Genomic DNA, 19,124 nt, shown 5'->3' with positions numbered 1-19,124 from the left:
ACTCCCTAACCAGTTTCCTCTCTTGTAGGGGCAGCTGTATTTTACTCCAGTTTCCTCTCTTGTAGGGGCAGCTTTATTTTACTCCCTAACCAGTTTCCTCTCTTGTAGGGGCAGCTGTATTTTACTCCCTAACCAGTTTCCTCTCTTGTAGGGGCAGTTGTATTTTACTCCAGTTTCCTCTCTTGTAGGGGCAGCTTTATTTTACTCCCTAACCAGTTTCCTCTCTTGTAGGGGCAGCTGTATTTTACTCCCTAACCAGTTTCCTCTCTTGTAGGGGCAGCTGTATTTTACTCCCTAACCAGTTTCCTCTCTTGTAGGGGCAGTTGTATTTTACTCCAGTTTCCTCTCTTGTAGGGGCAGCTTTATTTTACTCCCTAACCAGTTTCCTCTCTTGTAGGGGCAGCTGTATTTTACTCCCTAACCAGTTTCCTCTCTTGTAGGGGCAGCTTTATTTTACTCCCTAACCAGTTTCCTCTCTTGTAGGGGCAGCTGCATTCTAGTTCCTATCTGTTTCCTCTCTTGTAGGGGCAGCTGTATTTTACTCCCTAACCAGTTTCCTCTCTTGTAGGGGCAGCTGTATTTTACTCCCTAACCAGTTTCCTCTCTTGTAGGGGCAGCTGTATTTTACTCCCTAACCAGTTTCCTCTCTTGTAGGGGCAGCTGTATTTTACTCCCTAACCAGTTTCCTCTCTTGTAGGGGCAGCTGTATTTTACTCCCTAACCAGTTTCCTCTCTTGTAGGGGCAGCTTTATTTTACTCCCTAACCAGTTTCCTCTCTTGTAGGGGCAGCTTTATTTTACTCCCTAACCAGTTTCCTCTCTTGTAGGGGAAGCTGTATTTTACTCCCTAACCAGTTTCCTCTCTTGTAGGGGCAGCTGTATTTTACTCCCTAACCAGTTTCCTCTCTTGTATGGGCAGCTGTATTTTACTCCCTAACCAGTTTCCTCTCTTGTAGGGGCAGCTTTATTTTACTCCCTAACCAGTTTCCTCTCTTGTAGGGGCAGCTGTATTTTACTCCCTAACCAGTTTCCTCTCTTGTAGGGGCAGTTGTATTTTACTCCAGTTTCCTCTCTTGTAGGGGCAGCTTTATTTTACTCCCTAACCAGTTTCCTCTCTTGTAGGGGCAGCTGTATTTTACTCCCTAACCAGTTTCCTCTCTTGTAGGGGCAGCTGTATTTTACTCCCTAACCAGTTTCCTCTCTTGTAGGGTCAGCTGTATTTTACTCCCTAACCAGTTTCCTCTCTTGTAGGGGCAGCTGTATTTTACTCCCTAACCAGTTTCCTCTCTTGTAGGGGCAGCTTTATTTTACTCCCTAACCAGTTTCCTCTCTTGTAGGGGCAGCTGTATTTTACTCCCTAACCAGTTTCCTCTCTTGTAGGGGCAGCTGTATTTTACTCCCTAACCAGTTTCCTCTCTTGTAGGGTCAGCTTTATTTTACTCCCTAACCAGTTTCCTCTCTTGTAGGGGCAGCTGTATTTTACTCCAGTTTCCTCTCTTGTAGGGGCAGCTTTATTTTACTCCCTAACCAGTTTCCTCTCCTGTAGGGGCAGCTGTATTTTACTCCCTAACCAGTTTCCTCTCTTGTAGGGGCAGTTGTATTTTACTCCAGTTTCCTCTCTTGTAGGGGCAGCTTTATTTTACTCCCTAACCAGTTTCCTCTCTTGTAGGGGCAGCTTTATTTTACTCCCTAACCAGTTTCCTCTCTTGTAGGGGAAGCTGCATTCTAGTTCCTATCTGTTTCCTCTCTTGTAGGGGCAGCTGTATTTTACTCCCTAACCAGTTTCCTCTCTTGTAGGGGCAGCTGTATTTTACTCCCTAACCAGTTTCCTCTCTTGTAGGGGCAGCTGTATTTTACTCCCTAACCAGTTTCCTCTCTTGTAGGGGCAGCTGTATTTTACTCCCTAACCAGTTTCCTCTCTTGTAGGGGCAGCTGTATTTTACTCCCTAACCAGTTTCCTCTCTTGTAGGGGCAGCTGTATTTTACTCCCTAACCAGTTTCCTCTCTTGTAGGGGCAGCTTTATTTTACTCCCTAACCAGTTTCCTCTCTTGTAGGGGCAGCTTTATTTTACTCCCTAACCAGTTTCCTCTCTTGTAGGGTCAGCTGTATTTTACTCCCTAACCAGTTTCCTCTCTTGTAGGGGCAGCTGTATTTTACTTCAGTTTCCTCTCTTGTAGGGGCAGCTGTATTTTACTCCCTAACCAGTTTCCTCTCTTGTATGTGCAGCTGTATTTTACCCCCTAACCAGTTTCCTCTCTTGTACGGGCAGCTGTATTTTACCCCCTAACCAGTTTCCTCTCTTGTAGGGGCAGCTGTATTTTACTCCCTAACCAGTTTCCTCTCTTGTAGGGGCAGTTGTATTTTACTCCAGTTTCCTCTCTTGTAGGGGCAGCTGTATTTTACTCCCTAACCAGTTTCCTCTCTTGTAGGGGCAGCTGTATTTTACTCCCTAACCAGTTTCCTCTCTTGTAGGGGCAGCTGTATTTTACTCCCTAACCAGTTTCCTCTCTTGTATGGGCAGCTTTATTTTACTCCCTAACCAGTTTCCTCTCTTGTAGGGGCAGCTGTATTTTAGTTCCTAACCAGTTTCCTCTCTTGTAGGGGCAGCTGTATTTTAGTTCCTATCTGTTTCCTCTCTTGTAGGGTCAGCTGTATTTTACTCCCTAACCAGTTTCCTCTCTTGTAGGGGCAGCTGTATTTTACTCCCTAACCAGTTTCCTCTCTTATAGGGGCAGCTGTATTTTACTCCCTAACCAGTTTCCTCTCTCGTAGGGGCAGCTGTATTTTACTCCCTAACCAGTTTCCTCTCTTGTAGGGGCAGCTGTATTTTACTCCCTAACCAGTTTCCTCTCTTGTAGGGGCAGCTGTATTTTACTCCAGTTTCCTCTCTTGTAGGGGCAGCTTTATTTTACTCCCTAACCAGTTTCCTCTCTTGTAGGGGCAGCTGTATTTTACTCCCTAACCAGTTTCCTCTCTTGTAGGGGCAGTTGTATTTTACTCCAGTTTCCTCTCTTGTAGGGGCAGCTTTATTTTACTCCCTAACCAGTTTCCTCTCTTGTAGGGGCAGCTGTATTTTACTCCCTAACCAGTTTCCTTTCTTGTAGGGGCAGCTTTATTTTACTCCCTAACCAGTTTCCTCTCTTGTAGGGGCAGCTGTATTTTAGTTCCTAACCAGTTTCCTCTCTTGTAGGGGCAGCTGTATTTTAGTTCCTATCTGTTTCCTCTCTTGTAGGGTCAGCTGTATTTTACTCCCTAACCAGTTTCCTCTCTTGTAGGGGCAGCTGTATTTTACTCCCTAACCAGTTTCCTCTCTTATAGGGGCAGCTGTATTTTACTCCCTAACCAGTTTCCTCTCTCGTAGGGGCAGCTGTATTTTACTCCCTAACCAGTTTCCTCTCTTGTAGGGGCAGCTGTATTTTACTCCCTAACCAGTTTCCTCTCTTGTAGGGGCAGCTGTATTTTACTCCAGTTTCCTCTCTTGTAGGGGCAGCTTTATTTTACTCCCTAACCAGTTTCCTCTCTTGTAGGGGCAGCTGTATTTTACTCCCTAACCAGTTTCCTCTCTTGTAGGGGCAGTTGTATTTTACTCCAGTTTCCTCTCTTGTAGGGGCAGCTTTATTTTACTCCCTAACCAGTTTCCTCTCTTGTAGGGGCAGCTGTATTTTACTCCCTAACCAGTTTCCTCTCTTGTAGGGGCAGCTGTATTTTACTCCCTAACCAGTTTCCTCTCTTGTAGGGGCAGTTGTATTTTACTCCAGTTTCCTCTCTTGTAGGGGCAGCTTTATTTTACTCCCTAACCAGTTTCCTCTCTTGTAGGGGCAGCTGTATTTTACTCCCTAACCAGTTTCCTCTCTTGTAGGGGCAGCTTTATTTTACTCCCTAACCAGTTTCCTCTCTTGTAGGGGCAGCTGCATTCTAGTTCCTATCTGTTTCCTCTCTTGTAGGGGCAGCTGTATTTTACTCCCTAACCAGTTTCCTCTCTTGTAGGGGCAGCTGTATTTTACTCCCTAACCAGTTTCCTCTCTTGTAGGGGCAGCTGTATTTTACTCCCTAACCAGTTTCCTCTCTTGTAGGGGCAGCTGTATTTTACTCCCTAACCAGTTTCCTCTCTTGTAGGGGCAGCTGTATTTTACTCCCTAACCAGTTTCCTCTCTTGTAGGGGCAGCTTTATTTTACTCCCTAACCAGTTTCCTCTCTTGTAGGGGCAGCTTTATTTTACTCCCTAACCAGTTTCCTCTCTTGTAGGGGAAGCTGTATTTTACTCCCTAACCAGTTTCCTCTCTTGTAGGGGCAGCTGTATTTTACTCCCTAACCAGTTTCCTCTCTTGTATGGGCAGCTGTATTTTACTCCCTAACCAGTTTCCTCTCTTGTAGGGGCAGCTTTATTTTACTCCCTAACCAGTTTCCTCTCTTGTAGGGGCAGCTGTATTTTACTCCCTAACCAGTTTCCTCTCTTGTAGGGGCAGTTGTATTTTACTCCAGTTTCCTCTCTTGTAGGGGCAGCTTTATTTTACTCCCTAACCAGTTTCCTCTCTTGTAGGGGCAGCTGTATTTTACTCCCTAACCAGTTTCCTCTCTTGTAGGGGCAGCTGTATTTTACTCCCTAACCAGTTTCCTCTCTTGTAGGGTCAGCTGTATTTTACTCCCTAACCAGTTTCCTCTCTTGTAGGGGCAGCTGTATTTTACTCCCTAACCAGTTTCCTCTCTTGTAGGGTCAGCTTTATTTTACTCCCTAACCAGTTTCCTCTCTTGTAGGGGCAGCTGTATTTTACTCCAGTTTCCTCTCTTGTAGGGGCAGCTTTATTTTACTCCCTAACCAGTTTCCTCTCCTGTAGGGGCAGCTGTATTTTACTCCCTAACCAGTTTCCTCTCTTGTAGGGGCAGTTGTATTTTACTCCAGTTTCCTCTCTTGTAGGGGCAGCTTTATTTTACTCCCTAACCAGTTTCCTCTCTTGTAGGGGCAGCTTTATTTTACTCCCTAACCAGTTTCCTCTCTTGTAGGGGAAGCTGCATTCTAGTTCCTATCTGTTTCCTCTCTTGTAGGGGCAGCTGTATTTTACTCCCTAACCAGTTTCCTCTCTTGTAGGGGCAGCTGTATTTTACTCCCTAACCAGTTTCCTCTCTTGTAGGGGCAGCTGTATTTTACTCCCTAACCAGTTTCCTCTCTTGTAGGGGCAGCTGTATTTTACTCCCTAACCAGTTTCCTCTCTTGTAGGGGCAGCTGTATTTTACTCCCTAACCAGTTTCCTCTCTTGTAGGGGCAGCTGTATTTTACTCCCTAACCAGTTTCCTCTCTTGTAGGGGCAGCTTTATTTTACTCCCTAACCAGTTTCCTCTCTTGTAGGGGCAGCTTTATTTTACTCCCTAACCAGTTTCCTCTCTTGTAGGGTCAGCTGTATTTTACTCCCTAACCAGTTTCCTCTCTTGTAGGGGCAGCTGTATTTTACTTCAGTTTCCTCTCTTGTAGGGGCAGCTGTATTTTACTCCCTAACCAGTTTCCTCTCTTGTATGTGCAGCTGTATTTTACCCCCTAACCAGTTTCCTCTCTTGTACGGGCAGCTGTATTTTACCCCCTAACCAGTTTCCTCTCTTGTAGGGGCAGCTGTATTTTACTCCCTAACCAGTTTCCTCTCTTGTAGGGGCAGTTGTATTTTACTCCAGTTTCCTCTCTTGTAGGGGCAGCTGTATTTTACTCCCTAACCAGTTTCCTCTCTTGTAGGGGCAGCTGTATTTTACTCCCTAACCAGTTTCCTCTCTTGTAGGGGCAGCTGTATTTTACTCCCTAACCAGTTTCCTCTCTTGTATGGGCAGCTTTATTTTACTCCCTAACCAGTTTCCTCTCTTGTAGGGGCAGCTGTATTTTAGTTCCTAACCAGTTTCCTCTCTTGTAGGGGCAGCTGTATTTTAGTTCCTATCTGTTTCCTCTCTTGTAGGGTCAGCTGTATTTTACTCCCTAACCAGTTTCCTCTCTTGTAGGGGCAGCTGTATTTTACTCCCTAACCAGTTTCCTCTCTTATAGGGGCAGCTGTATTTTACTCCCTAACCAGTTTCCTCTCTCGTAGGGGCAGCTGTATTTTACTCCCTAACCAGTTTCCTCTCTTGTAGGGGCAGCTGTATTTTACTCCCTAACCAGTTTCCTCTCTTGTAGGGGCAGCTGTATTTTACTCCAGTTTCCTCTCTTGTAGGGGCAGCTTTATTTTACTCCCTAACCAGTTTCCTCTCTTGTAGGGGCAGCTGTATTTTACTCCCTAACCAGTTTCCTCTCTTGTAGGGGCAGTTGTATTTTACTCCAGTTTCCTCTCTTGTAGGGGCAGCTTTATTTTACTCCCTAACCAGTTTCCTCTCTTGTAGGGGCAGCTGTATTTTACTCCCTAACCAGTTTCCTCTCTTGTAGGGGCAGCTGTATTTTACTCCCTAACCAGTTTCCTCTCTTGTAGGGGCAGTTGTATTTTACTCCAGTTTCCTCTCTTGTAGGGGCAGCTTTATTTTACTCCCTAACCAGTTTCCTCTCTTGTAGGGGCAGCTGTATTTTACTCCCTAACCAGTTTCCTCTCTTGTAGGGGCAGCTTTATTTTACTCCCTAACCAGTTTCCTCTCTTGTAGGGGCAGCTGCATTCTAGTTCCTATCTGTTTCCTCTCTTGTAGGGGCAGCTGTATTTTACTCCCTAACCAGTTTCCTCTCTTGTAGGGGCAGCTGTATTTTACTCCCTAACCAGTTTCCTCTCTTGTAGGGGCAGCTGTATTTTACTCCCTAACCAGTTTCCTCTCTTGTAGGGGCAGCTGTATTTTACTCCCTAACCAGTTTCCTCTCTTGTAGGGGCAGCTGTATTTTACTCCCTAACCAGTTTCCTCTCTTGTAGGGGCAGCTTTATTTTACTCCCTAACCAGTTTCCTCTCTTGTAGGGGCAGCTTTATTTTACTCCCTAACCAGTTTCCTCTCTTGTAGGGGAAGCTGTATTTTACTCCCTAACCAGTTTCCTCTCTTGTAGGGGCAGCTGTATTTTACTCCCTAACCAGTTTCCTCTCTTGTATGGGCAGCTGTATTTTACTCCCTAACCAGTTTCCTCTCTTGTAGGGGCAGCTTTATTTTACTCCCTAACCAGTTTCCTCTCTTGTAGGGGCAGCTGTATTTTACTCCCTAACCAGTTTCCTCTCTTGTAGGGGCAGTTGTATTTTACTCCAGTTTCCTCTCTTGTAGGGGCAGCTTTATTTTACTCCCTAACCAGTTTCCTCTCTTGTAGGGGCAGCTGTATTTTACTCCCTAACCAGTTTCCTCTCTTGTAGGGGCAGCTGTATTTTACTCCCTAACCAGTTTCCTCTCTTGTAGGGTCAGCTGTATTTTACTCCCTAACCAGTTTCCTCTCTTGTAGGGGCAGCTGTATTTTACTCCCTAACCAGTTTCCTCTCTTGTAGGGGCAGCTTTATTTTACTCCCTAACCAGTTTCCTCTCTTGTAGGGGCAGCTGTATTTTACTCCCTAACCAGTTTCCTCTCTTGTAGGGGCAGCTGTATTTTACTCCCTAACCAGTTTCCTCTCTTGTAGGGTCAGCTTTATTTTACTCCCTAACCAGTTTCCTCTCTTGTAGGGGCAGCTGTATTTTACTCCAGTTTCCTCTCTTGTAGGGGCAGCTTTATTTTACTCCCTAACCAGTTTCCTCTCCTGTAGGGGCAGCTGTATTTTACTCCCTAACCAGTTTCCTCTCTTGTAGGGGCAGTTGTATTTTACTCCAGTTTCCTCTCTTGTAGGGGCAGCTTTATTTTACTCCCTAACCAGTTTCCTCTCTTGTAGGGGCAGCTGTATTTTACTCCCTAACCAGTTTCCTCTCTTGTAGGGGCAGCTGTATTTTACTCCCTAACCAGTTTCCTCTCGTAGGGTCAGCTGTATTTTACTCCCTAACCAGTTTCCTCTCTTGTAGGGGCAGCTGTATTTTACTCCCTAACCAGTTTCCTCTCTTGTAGGGGCAGCTGTATTTTACTTCAGTTTCCTCTCTTGTAGGGGCAGCTGTATTTTACTCCCTAACCAGTTTCCTCTCTTGTATGTGCAGCTGTATTTTACCCCCTAACCAGTTTCCTCTCTTGTACGGGCAGCTGTATTTTACCCCCTAACCAGTTTCCTCTCTTGTAGGGGCAGCTGTATTTTACTCCCTAACCAGTTTCCTCTCTTGTAGGGGCAGTTGTATTTTACTCCAGTTTCCTCTCTTGTAGGGGCAGCTGTATTTTACTCCCTAACCAGTTTCCTCTCTTGTAGGGTCAGCTGTATTTTACTCCCTAACCAGTTTCCTCTCTTGTAGGGGCAGCTGTATTTTACTCCCTAACCAGTTTCCTCTCTTGTAGGGGCAGCTGTATTTTACTCCCTAACCAGTTTCCTCTCTTGTATGGGCAGCTTTATTTTACTCCCTAACCAGTTTCCTCTCTTGTAGGGGCAGCTGTATTTTAGTTCCTAACCAGTTTCCTCTCTTGTAGGGGCAGCTGTATTTTAGTTCCTATCTGTTTCCTCTCTTGTAGGGTCAGCTGTATTTTACTCCCTAACCAGTTTCCTCTCTTGTAGGGGCAGCTGTATTTTACTCCCTAACCAGTTTCCTCTCTTATAGGGGCAGCTGTATTTTACTCCCTAACCAGTTTCCTCTCTCGTAGGGGCAGCTGTATTTTACTCCCTAACCAGTTTCCTCTCTTGTAGGGGCAGCTGCATTCTAGTTCCTATCTGTTTCCTCTCTTGTAGGGGCAGCTGTATTTTACTCCCTAACCAGTTTCCTCTCTTGTAGGGGCAGCTGTATTTTACTCCCTAACCAGTTTCCTCTCTTGTAGGGGCAGCTGTATTTTACTCCAGTTTCCTCTCTTGTAGGGGCAGCTTTATTTTACTCCCTAACCAGTTTCCTCTCTTGTAGGGGCAGCTGTATTTTACTCCCTAACCAGTTTCCTCTCTTGTAGGGGCAGTTGTATTTTACTCCAGTTTCCTCTCTTGTAGGGGCAGCTTTATTTTACTCCCTAACCAGTTTCCTCTCTTGTAGGGGCAGCTGTATTTTACTCCCTAACCAGTTTCCTCTCTTGTAGGGGCAGCTGTATTTTACTCCCTAACCAGTTTCCTCTCTTGTAGGGGCAGTTGTATTTTACTCCAGTTTCCTCTCTTGTAGGGGCAGCTTTATTTTACTCCCTAACCAGTTTCCTCTCTTGTAGGGGCAGCTGTATTTTACTCCCTAACCAGTTTCCTCTCTTGTAGGGGCAGCTTTATTTTACTCCCTAACCAGTTTCCTCTCTTGTAGGGGCAGCTGCATTCTAGTTCCTATCTGTTTCCTCTCTTGTAGGGGCAGCTGTATTTTACTCCCTAACCAGTTTCCTCTCTTGTAGGGGCAGCTGTATTTTACTCCCTAACCAGTTTCCTCTCTTGTAGGGGCAGCTGTATTTTACTCCCTAACCAGTTTCCTCTCTTGTAGGGGCAGCTGTATTTTACTCCCTAACCAGTTTCCTCTCTTGTAGGGGCAGCTGTATTTTACTCCCTAACCAGTTTCCTCTCTTGTAGGGGCAGCTTTATTTTACTCCCTAACCAGTTTCCTCTCTTGTAGGGGCAGCTTTATTTTACTCCCTAACCAGTTTCCTCTCTTGTAGGGGAAGCTGCATTCTAGTTCCTATCTGTTTCCTCTCTTGTAGGGGCAGCTGTATTTTACTCCCTAACCAGTTTCCTCTCTTGTAGGGGCAGCTGTATTTTACTCCCTAACCAGTTTCCTCTCTTGTAGGGGCAGCTGTATTTTACTCCCTAACCAGTTTCCTCTCTTGTAGGGGCAGCTGTATTTTACTCCCTAACCAGTTTCCTCTCTTGTAGGGGCAGCTGTATTTTACTCCCTAACCAGTTTCCTCTCTTGTAGGGGCAGCTGTATTTTACTCCCTAACCAGTTTCCTCTCTTGTAGGGGCAGCTTTATTTTACTCCCTAACCAGTTTCCTCTCTTGTAGGGGCAGCTTTATTTTACTCCCTAACCAGTTTCCTCTCTTGTAGGGTCAGCTGTATTTTACTCCCTAACCAGTTTCCTCTCTTGTAGGGGCAGCTGTATTTTACTTCAGTTTCCTCTCTTGTAGGGGCAGCTGTATTTTACTCCCTAACCAGTTTCCTCTCTTGTATGTGCAGCTGTATTTTACCCCCTAACCAGTTTCCTCTCTTGTACGGGCAGCTGTATTTTACCCCCTAACCAGTTTCCTCTCTTGTAGGGGCAGCTGTATTTTACTCCCTAACCAGTTTCCTCTCTTGTAGGGGCAGTTGTATTTTACTCCAGTTTCCTCTCTTGTAGGGGCAGCTGTATTTTACTCCCTAACCAGTTTCCTCTCTTGTAGGGGCAGCTGTATTTTACTCCCTAACCAGTTTCCTCTCTTGTAGGGGCAGCTGTATTTTACTCCCTAACCAGTTTCCTCTCTTGTATGGGCAGCTTTATTTTACTCCCTAACCAGTTTCCTCTCTTGTAGGGGCAGCTGTATTTTAGTTCCTAACCAGTTTCCTCTCTTGTAGGGGCAGCTGTATTTTAGTTCCTATCTGTTTCCTCTCTTGTAGGGTCAGCTGTATTTTACTCCCTAACCAGTTTCCTCTCTTGTAGGGGCAGCTGTATTTTACTCCCTAACCAGTTTCCTCTCTTATAGGGGCAGCTGTATTTTACTCCCTAACCAGTTTCCTCTCTCGTAGGGGCAGCTGTATTTTACTCCCTAACCAGTTTCCTCTCTTGTAGGGGCAGCTGCATTCTAGTTCCTATCTGTTTCCTCTCTTGTAGGGGCAGCTGTGTTTTACTCCCTAACCAGTTTCCTCTCTTGTAGGGGCAGCTGTATTTTACTCCCTAACCAGTTTCCTCTCTTGTAGGGGCAGCTGTATTTTACTCCAGTTTCCTCTCTTGTAGGGGCAGCTTTATTTTACTCCCTAACCAGTTTCCTCTCTTGTAGGGGCAGCTGTATTTTACTCCCTAACCAGTTTCCTCTCTTGTAGGGGCAGCTGTATTTTACTCCAGTTTCCTCTCTTGTAGGGGCAGCTTTATTTTACTCCCTAACCAGTTTCCTCTCTTGTAGGGGCAGCTGTATTTTACTCCCTAACCAGTTTCCTCTCTTGTAGGGGCAGCTGTATTTTACTCCCTAACCAGTTTCCTCTCTTGTAGGGGCAGTTGTATTTTACTCCAGTTTCCTCTCTTGTAGGGGCAGCTTTATTTTACTCCCTAACCAGTTTCCTCTCTTGTAGGGGCAGCTGTATTTTACTCCCTAACCAGTTTCCTCTCTTGTAGGGGCAGCTTTATTTTACTCCCTAACCAGTTTCCTCTCTTGTAGGGGCAGCTGCATTCTAGTTCCTATCTGTTTCCTCTCTTGTAGGGGCAGCTGTATTTTACTCCCTAACCAGTTTCCTCTCTTGTAGGGGCAGCTGTATTTTACTCCCTAACCAGTTTCCTCTCTTGTAGGGGCAGCTGTATTTTACTCCCTAACCAGTTTCCTCTCTTGTAGGGGCAGCTGTATTTTACTCCCTAACCAGTTTCCTCTCTTGTAGGGGCAGCTGTATTTTACTCCCTAACCAGTTTCCTCTCTTGTAGGGGCAGCTTTATTTTACTCCCTAACCAGTTTCCTCTCTTGTAGGGGCAGCTTTATTTTACTCCCTAACCAGTTTCCTCTCTTGTAGGGGAAGCTGTATTTTACTCCCTAACCAGTTTCCTCTCTTGTAGGGGCAGCTGTATTTTACTCCCTAACCAGTTTCCTCTCTTGTATGGGCAGCTGTATTTTACTCCCTAACCAGTTTCCTCTCTTGTAGGGGCAGCTTTATTTTACTCCCTAACCAGTTTCCTCTCTTGTAGGGGCAGCTGTATTTTACTCCCTAACCAGTTTCCTCTCTTGTAGGGGCAGTTGTATTTTACTCCAGTTTCCTCTCTTGTAGGGGCAGCTTTATTTTACTCCCTAACCAGTTTCCTCTCTTGTAGGGGCAGCTGTATTTTACTCCCTAACCAGTTTCCTCTCTTGTAGGGGCAGCTGTATTTTACTCCCTAACCAGTTTCCTCTCTTGTAGGGTCAGCTGTATTTTACTCCCTAACCAGTTTCCTCTCTTGTAGGGGCAGCTGTATTTTACTCCCTAACCAGTTTCCTCTCTTGTAGGGGCAGCTTTATTTTACTCCCTAACCAGTTTCCTCTCTTGTAGGGGCAGCTGTATTTTACTCCCTAACCAGTTTCCTCTCTTGTAGGGGCAGCTGTATTTTACTCCCTAACCAGTTTCCTCTCTTGTAGGGTCAGCTTTATTTTACTCCCTAACCAGTTTCCTCTCTTGTAGGGGCAGCTGTATTTTACTCCAGTTTCCTCTCTTGTAGGGGCAGCTTTATTTTACTCCCTAACCAGTTTCCTCTCCTGTAGGGGCAGCTGTATTTTACTCCCTAACCAGTTTCCTCTCTTGTAGGGGCAGCTGCATTCTAGTTCCTATCTGTTTCCTCTCTTGTAGGGGCAGCTGTATTTTACTCCCTAACCAGTTTCCTCTCTTGTAGGGGCAGCTGTATTTTACTTCCTAACCAGTTTCCTCTCTTGTAGGGGCAGCTGTATTTTACTCCCTAACCAGTTTCCTCTCTTGTAGGGGCAGCTGTATTTTACTCCCTAACCAGTTTCCTCTCTTGTAGGGGCAGCTGTATTTTACTCCCTAACCAGTTTCCTCTCTTGTAGGGGCAGCTGTATTTTACTCCCTAACCAGTTTCCTCTCTTGTAGGGGCAGCTTTATTTTACTCCCTAACCAGTTTCCTCTCTTGTAGGGGCAGCTTTATTTTACTCCCTAACCAGTTTCCTCTCTTGTAGGGTCAGCTGTATTTTACTCCCTAACCAGTTTCCTCTCTTGTAGGGGCAGCTGTATTTTACTTCAGTTTCCTCTCTTGTAGGGGCAGCTGTATTTTACTCCCTAACCAGTTTCCTCTCTTGTATGTGCAGCTGTATTTTACCCCCTAACCAGTTTCCTCTCTTGTACGGGCAGCTGTATTTTACCCCCTAACCAGTTTCCTCTCTTGTAGGGGCAGCTGTATTTTACTCCCTAACCAGTTTCCTCTCTTGTAGGGGCAGTTGTATTTTACTCCAGTTTCCTCTCTTGTAGGGGCAGCTGTATTTTACTCCCTAACCAGTTTCCTCTCTTGTAGGGTCAGCTGTATTTTACTCCCTAACCAGTTTCCTCTCTTGTAGGGGCAGCTGTATTTTACTCCCTAACCAGTTTCCTCTCTTGTAGGGGCAGCTGTATTTTACTCCCTAACCAGTTTCCTCTCTTGTATGGGCAGCTTTATTTTACTCCCTAACCAGTTTCCTCTCTTGTAGGGGCAGCTGTATTTTAGTTCCTAACCAGTTTCCTCTCTTGTAGGGGCAGCTGTATTTTAGTTCCTATCTGTTTCCTCTCTTGTAGGGTCAGCTGTATTTTACTCCCTAACCAGTTTCCTCTCTTGTAGGGGCAGCTGTATTTTACTCCCTAACCAGTTTCCTCTCTTATAGGGGCAGCTGTATTTTACTCCCTAACCAGTTTCCTCTCTTGTAGGGGCAGCTGTATTTTACTCCCTAACCAGTTTCCTCTCTTGTACGGGCAGCTGTATTTTAGTTCCTATCTGTTTCCTCTCTTGTAGGGTCAGCTGTATTTTACTCCCTAACCAGTTTCCTCTCTTGTAGGGGCAGCTGTATTTTAGTTAACCTGTTTTCTCTCTTGTAGGGGCAGCTGTATTTTAGTTAACCTGTTTTCTCTCTTGTAGGGGCAGCTGTATTTTAGTTCCTAACCTGTTTCCTCTCTTGTAGGGGCAGCTGTATTTGGGGTAGTCGTAGAGCTCAGTTAGCCGCTGGTGAAACTGAGGCCTGACCGCACACTGCTCCAGGAATGGCATGGACAGCTCATTCTGTTCTTCCACAAAGGCCTGGGCAAAACAAACATACAAACACGTCAGTGTTCAGGAATAGGTAGCTGCAATACTGAAACAAATCCCTTGTCATTATGTGTCTTTGCAGATTCCACCTTAGTTTCTTCACTGTCAGGATCTTCCAACCAGGCATACAGGTCGCATATCTTAACCCCATGGTAGTCATCCACCTACAGGATAGAAATACAACAGTTACTGTAAGTATGACTGCATGTACGGAAAGAGAAAGAAAGAGGCTATGTCACACAATGTTTGGAAAGGATGCGTAATGACTCCACAGCAGAGTTGGCTGACAGCTGACAGAATGTCAATAAATTGACAGAATGTCAATAAATTGCCTTATTTAAATATGACATTGATTGAATGAGGTTTGATGTGGCAATGACCAATGAAATTCAGATGAATTAAATATGAAACATTTACCGACTGATTTATAGCCTACAACAGTGTATGATACAAGCATTTCGCTACACTCGCATTAACATCTGCTAACCATGTGTATGTGACAAATAACATTTGATTTGATTGATTTTGACACGAAAGATAAAAGTAGCAGTCTTACTCAGAACTACAGGCCTTTGTTAGAACCTGTAGAGGCTAAACCAAATGGGAAACAGAAACCATGTTTTTTCTCAGGGTTACTCAGCCTAGCCCATAGAGAATGATAGAGGCCTCTAGTTGCCAAAAGGCCTCTTTAGCATGGGCAGTGCCATTGAGGGCTTCCACCATTTTAATGTAGTTTAATGTAGTCAACTGTGTGGGACTTCCAACTTCATTGGCTGATCCCTCCTGGTGACTCTGTTGAAATCATGTCCAACTGGGTCATCAGGAGGGATCCACCCCCCCCAAAAAGACTACTTTGAAATTGAGATTGCACCAATGCTGCTGTCTGTTTGCTCACAGGCGCCATAATGGGACCTATTTAGGGATGCTTTCTCTGTGGCTCAGCCAGACTGACTTTGCACAGAGTGAAGGCCTACTATTTTTTGCTCTCTTAATAAGATTCAATCTTTTCCTGCTTGTGCGCCTACCACTTTAAGACAGAATGGTCGAGAGAGAGAGGAAGCAGAGAGAGTGCGAGATAGAGAGAGCTGTTCAAATTTGACACCGACCGTACTCTCATCTCTCCGAGCTGCCGGGTACTTAAATGTCATGGTAGTGTCTAAATGTGTTCGTATGTCTCTTCAAGACTTTTTTCCATCAGTCCTTTTCCATTTTCTGTTAGCACGCCTGCCTATCTGTACTACTCCACACCCTGAAAGACTCAGTGACAGGTAGCCCAAAGTGAAAGTGAAATCATGTTTTACTTCTATGTTCTTTTATGGCGAAGTACACCAACTGTGCCACCTGCTGGATGGGGTGAAAACTGCCAAATAATAGAAGAAAAGGAGGAAGGGGGAAAAACATACTCCTAATATTCCAAAAAGTAATTTTTAAAATAAAATGTACTCCTTCAGTCGGATTCAAATGACTAATCATGTTACTTCTCTCGGGTTTGACAATATAGATAGATAGAAGAATCTAGTGCCCAAAAGCCCATTTTAGCATGGGGAGCGCCATTGAGGACTTTCACAATTTTTAAGTAGTCAACTGGGTGGGACTTCCTATAGGTTAAGGAAGGATCACATAATTCCATCCAGGTCATCAGGACGGATCAGCCAATGAATTCTACTTGTGAGCAAACATTCCATAACTCCAGGTGGCAGTAAATTGGCAACCTTGGCTTTATACCTTTTCAAACAACACACCCTTTGGTGGCACCCTTTCAGTTTGTTTACCAACTCATAGAAGTAAATAGACTACTTGAAAATGGAGATGGCCTCAATGGCGCCACCCATGCTCTCACAGACACCATAAATATCTCTATGGGACTGACACACTTACAACATGGGTCTGCCCAGCTTCCAACAAGTTATTTACATTTTTTTATTTAACTAGGCAAGTCAGTTAAGAACAAATTCTTATTTACAATGACAGCCTAGCAGGGATGGGGTGGGTTAACTGCCTTGTTCAGGGGCTGAACAACAGATTTTGACCTTGTCAGCTCAGGGATTTGATCCTGCAACCTTTCAGATACTGCCCCAATGCTCTAACCACTAGGCTACCTGCCACCACAATGATAATATGATGCCATCATCGATTCAGTCAGGTAGGTCAGTGCAGGACACAGTCAGTGGGGGCATGACTAGAGCAAAGAACAGGGGTAGAAATCTACATTGTTCCAAAAAAAAAAAGTTTGCAATAATAACTTTTTTTCAATACATAAGTGGTCTTATTTATTAAAAGGTTATTGCAGTGTTTTCCTTTTCTTGGACGACATGACTTTACCAAGATGAGTACACCAGTACACTATTTAAAGTCTTTCAGTAGCACTGGCACATATAAACCCAGGGGGAAATCTGAGTGTGTATGAACAAGGGATTTTGTTTGGTGTTAATAATTGTATGAATATAATAGAAGTGCATTGGTTGGATTGTGTATTTTCGGGGATTGCTTACTACATTTTGGAGAGAGAGTAGTTTTGTGTGTGGGTTGTTGAAATACGCATGTTGCAGGAGTGTGACAGGGACCACGTTTCAAAGTCCTTATGTGTGCTACTCCTCCATGTACACTGGTCACTTTAATAATGTTTACATAATGTTTTACCCACTGTATATGTATATAGTGTATTCTAGCCATGGCTCATCCTATATAACTACTACTGTACACACCTTTTCTATTCATACACTGTCTTTACACACCATTATATGTATACACACAGATACATACATATTATATATATGTATGTATATTTATAAACTCAGCAAAAAAAGAAACATCCCTTTTTCAGGACCCCTGTCTTTCAAAGATAATTTTAAAAAATCCAAATCACTTCACAGATCTTCATTGTAAATGGTTTAAACACTGCTTCCCATGCTTGTTCAATGAACCATAAACAATTAATGAACATGCACCTGTGAAACGGTTGTTAAGACACTAACAGCTTACAGACGGTAGGCAATTAGGTCACAGTTATGAAAATTTAGGACACTAAAGAGGCCTTTCTACTGACTCTGAAAAACACCAAAAGAAAGATGCCTAGGGTCCCTGCTCATCTTCGTGAACGTGCATTAGGCATGCTGCAAGGAGGCATGAGGACTGCAGATGTGGCCAGGGCAATAAATTGCAAAGTCCGTACTGTGAGACGCCTAAGACAGTGCTACAGGGAGACAGGATGGACAGCTGATTGTCCTCGCAGTGTCAGACCACGTGTAACAACACCTGCACAGGATCGGTACATCCGAACATCACACCTGCGGGACAGGTACAGGATGGCAACAACAACTGCCCGAGTTACACCAGGAACACACAATCCTTCCATCAATGCTCAGACTGTCCGCAATAGGTTGAGAGATGGTTGACCTAGGGCTTGTAGGCCTGTTGCAAGGCAGGTCCTCAACAGACATCACCGGCAACAATGTCGCCTATGGGCACAAACCCACCGTCGCTGGACCAGACAGGACTGGCAAAAGGTGCTTTTCACTGAAGTGTCGCGGTTTTGTCTCACCAGGGGTGATGGTCGGATTCGCGTTTATCGTCGAAGGAATAAGCTTTACACCGAGGCCTGTACTCTGGAGCGGGATCGATTTGGAGGTGGAGTGTCAGTCATGGTCTGGGGCGGTGTTTCACAGCATCATTGGACTGAGCTTGTTGTCATTGCAGGCAATCTCAACGCTGTGCGTTACAGGGAAGACATCCTCCTCCCTCATGTGGTACCGTTCCTGCAGGCTCATCCTGACGTGACCCTCCAACATGACAATGCCACCAGCCATACTGCTCATTCTGTGTGTGATTTCCTGCAAGACAGGAATGTCAGTGTTCTGCCATGGCCAGCGAAGAGCCCAGATCTCAATCCCATTGAGCACGTCTGGGACCTGTTGGTTCGGAGGGTGAGGGCTAGGACCATTCCCCCCAGAAATGTCTGGGAACTTGCAGGTGCCTTGATGGAAGAGTGGAGTAAAATCTCACAGCAAGAACTGGCAAATCTGGTGCAGTCGATGAGGAGGAGATGCACTGCAGTACTTAATGCAGCTGGTGGCCACACCAGATACTGACTGTTACTTTTGATTTTGACCCCCCTTTGTTCAGGGACACATTATTCGATTTGTGTAAGTCACATGTCTGTGGAACTTGTTCAGTTTATGTCTCAGTTGTTAAATCTTGTTATGTTCATACACATATTTACACATGTTACGTTCGCTGAAAATAAATGCAGTTGACAGTGAGGACGTTTCTTTTTATGTTGAGTTTATATATACAGTTGAAGTCGGAAGTTTACATACACCTTAGCCATATAAATTTAAAATCAGTTTTTCACATTTCCTGACATTTATTCCAAGTAAAAATTCCCTGTCTTAGGTCAGTTAGGATCACCACTTTATTTTAAGAATGTGAAATGTCAGAATAATAGTAGAGAGAATGATTTATTTCAGCTTGAATTTCTTTCATCACATTCCCAGTGCGTCAGAAGTTTACATACACTCAATAAGTATTTGGTAGCATTGCCTTTAAATTGTTTAACTTGGGTCATACACTTCGGGTAGCCTTCCACAAGCTTCCCACAATAAGTTGGGTTTTTGGCCCATTCCTCCTGACAGAGCTGGTGTAACTGAGTCAGGTTAGTAAGCCTCCTTGCTCGCACACGCTTTTTCAGTTCTGCCCACACATTTTCTATAGGATTGAGGTCAGGGCTTTGTGATGGCCACTCCAATACCTTGACTTTGTTGTCCTTAAGCCATTTTTCCACAACTTTGGAAGTATGCTTGGGGTCATTGTCCATTTGGAAGACCCATTTGCAACCAAGCTTTAACTTCCTGACTGATGCCATGAGATGTTGCTTCAATATATCCACATATTTTTCCTCCCTCATGATGCCATCTATTTTGTGCAGTGCACCAGTCCCTCCTGCAGCAAAGCACCCCCACAACTTGATGCCGCCACCCCGTGCTTTACGGTTGGGATGGTGTTCTTCGACTTGCAAGCGTTCCCCTTTTTCCTCCAAACATAATGATGATCATTATGGCCAAACAGTTCTATTTTTGTTTCATCAGACCAGAGACATTTCTCCAAAAAGTACAATCTTTGTCCACATTTGCAGTTGCAAACAGTAGTCTGGCTTTTTTATGGCGGTTTTGGAGCAATGGCTTCTTCCTTGCTGAGCAGCAATTTTTTTTTCTGCGGTCTTGGCTGATTTCTTTAGATATTCCCATAATGTCA

General features: G+C 44.6%; 1 protein-coding gene across 2 annotated transcripts in view; it reads right to left on the bottom strand.

Moving 5' to 3' along the window:
• LOC139554532 (prolyl endopeptidase-like) overlaps positions 1-15,160 on the bottom strand; it is a 41,423-nt gene extending 26,263 nt beyond the window's left edge. The window contains exons 1-3 of one of the 2 annotated variants that reach the window (XM_071367393.1): positions 14,981-15,160; positions 13,964-14,038; positions 13,732-13,865 (exon numbers count right to left, since the gene is read on the bottom strand). In XM_071367393.1, coding sequence (XP_071223494.1) covers positions 13,732-13,865; positions 13,964-14,038; positions 14,981-15,022 — 251 coding nt within the window. In that variant the 5' untranslated portion in view covers positions 15,023-15,160. Of the gene's footprint in view, positions 1-13,731; positions 13,866-13,963; positions 14,039-14,980 lie in introns of those variants that run through there. The other variant, XM_071367394.1, reaches the window with a different exon arrangement.
• Between the last annotated feature and the right edge of the window lie 3,964 nt (positions 15,161-19,124).

This window comes from Salvelinus alpinus, chromosome 26 (assembly GCF_045679555.1).
Source record: "Salvelinus alpinus chromosome 26, SLU_Salpinus.1, whole genome shotgun sequence".
NCBI lineage: Eukaryota > Metazoa > Chordata > Actinopteri > Salmoniformes > Salmonidae > Salvelinus > Salvelinus alpinus.
Note: the sequence above shows the minus strand (reverse complement) of the source record. Positions and strands in the feature narration are given on the sequence as shown.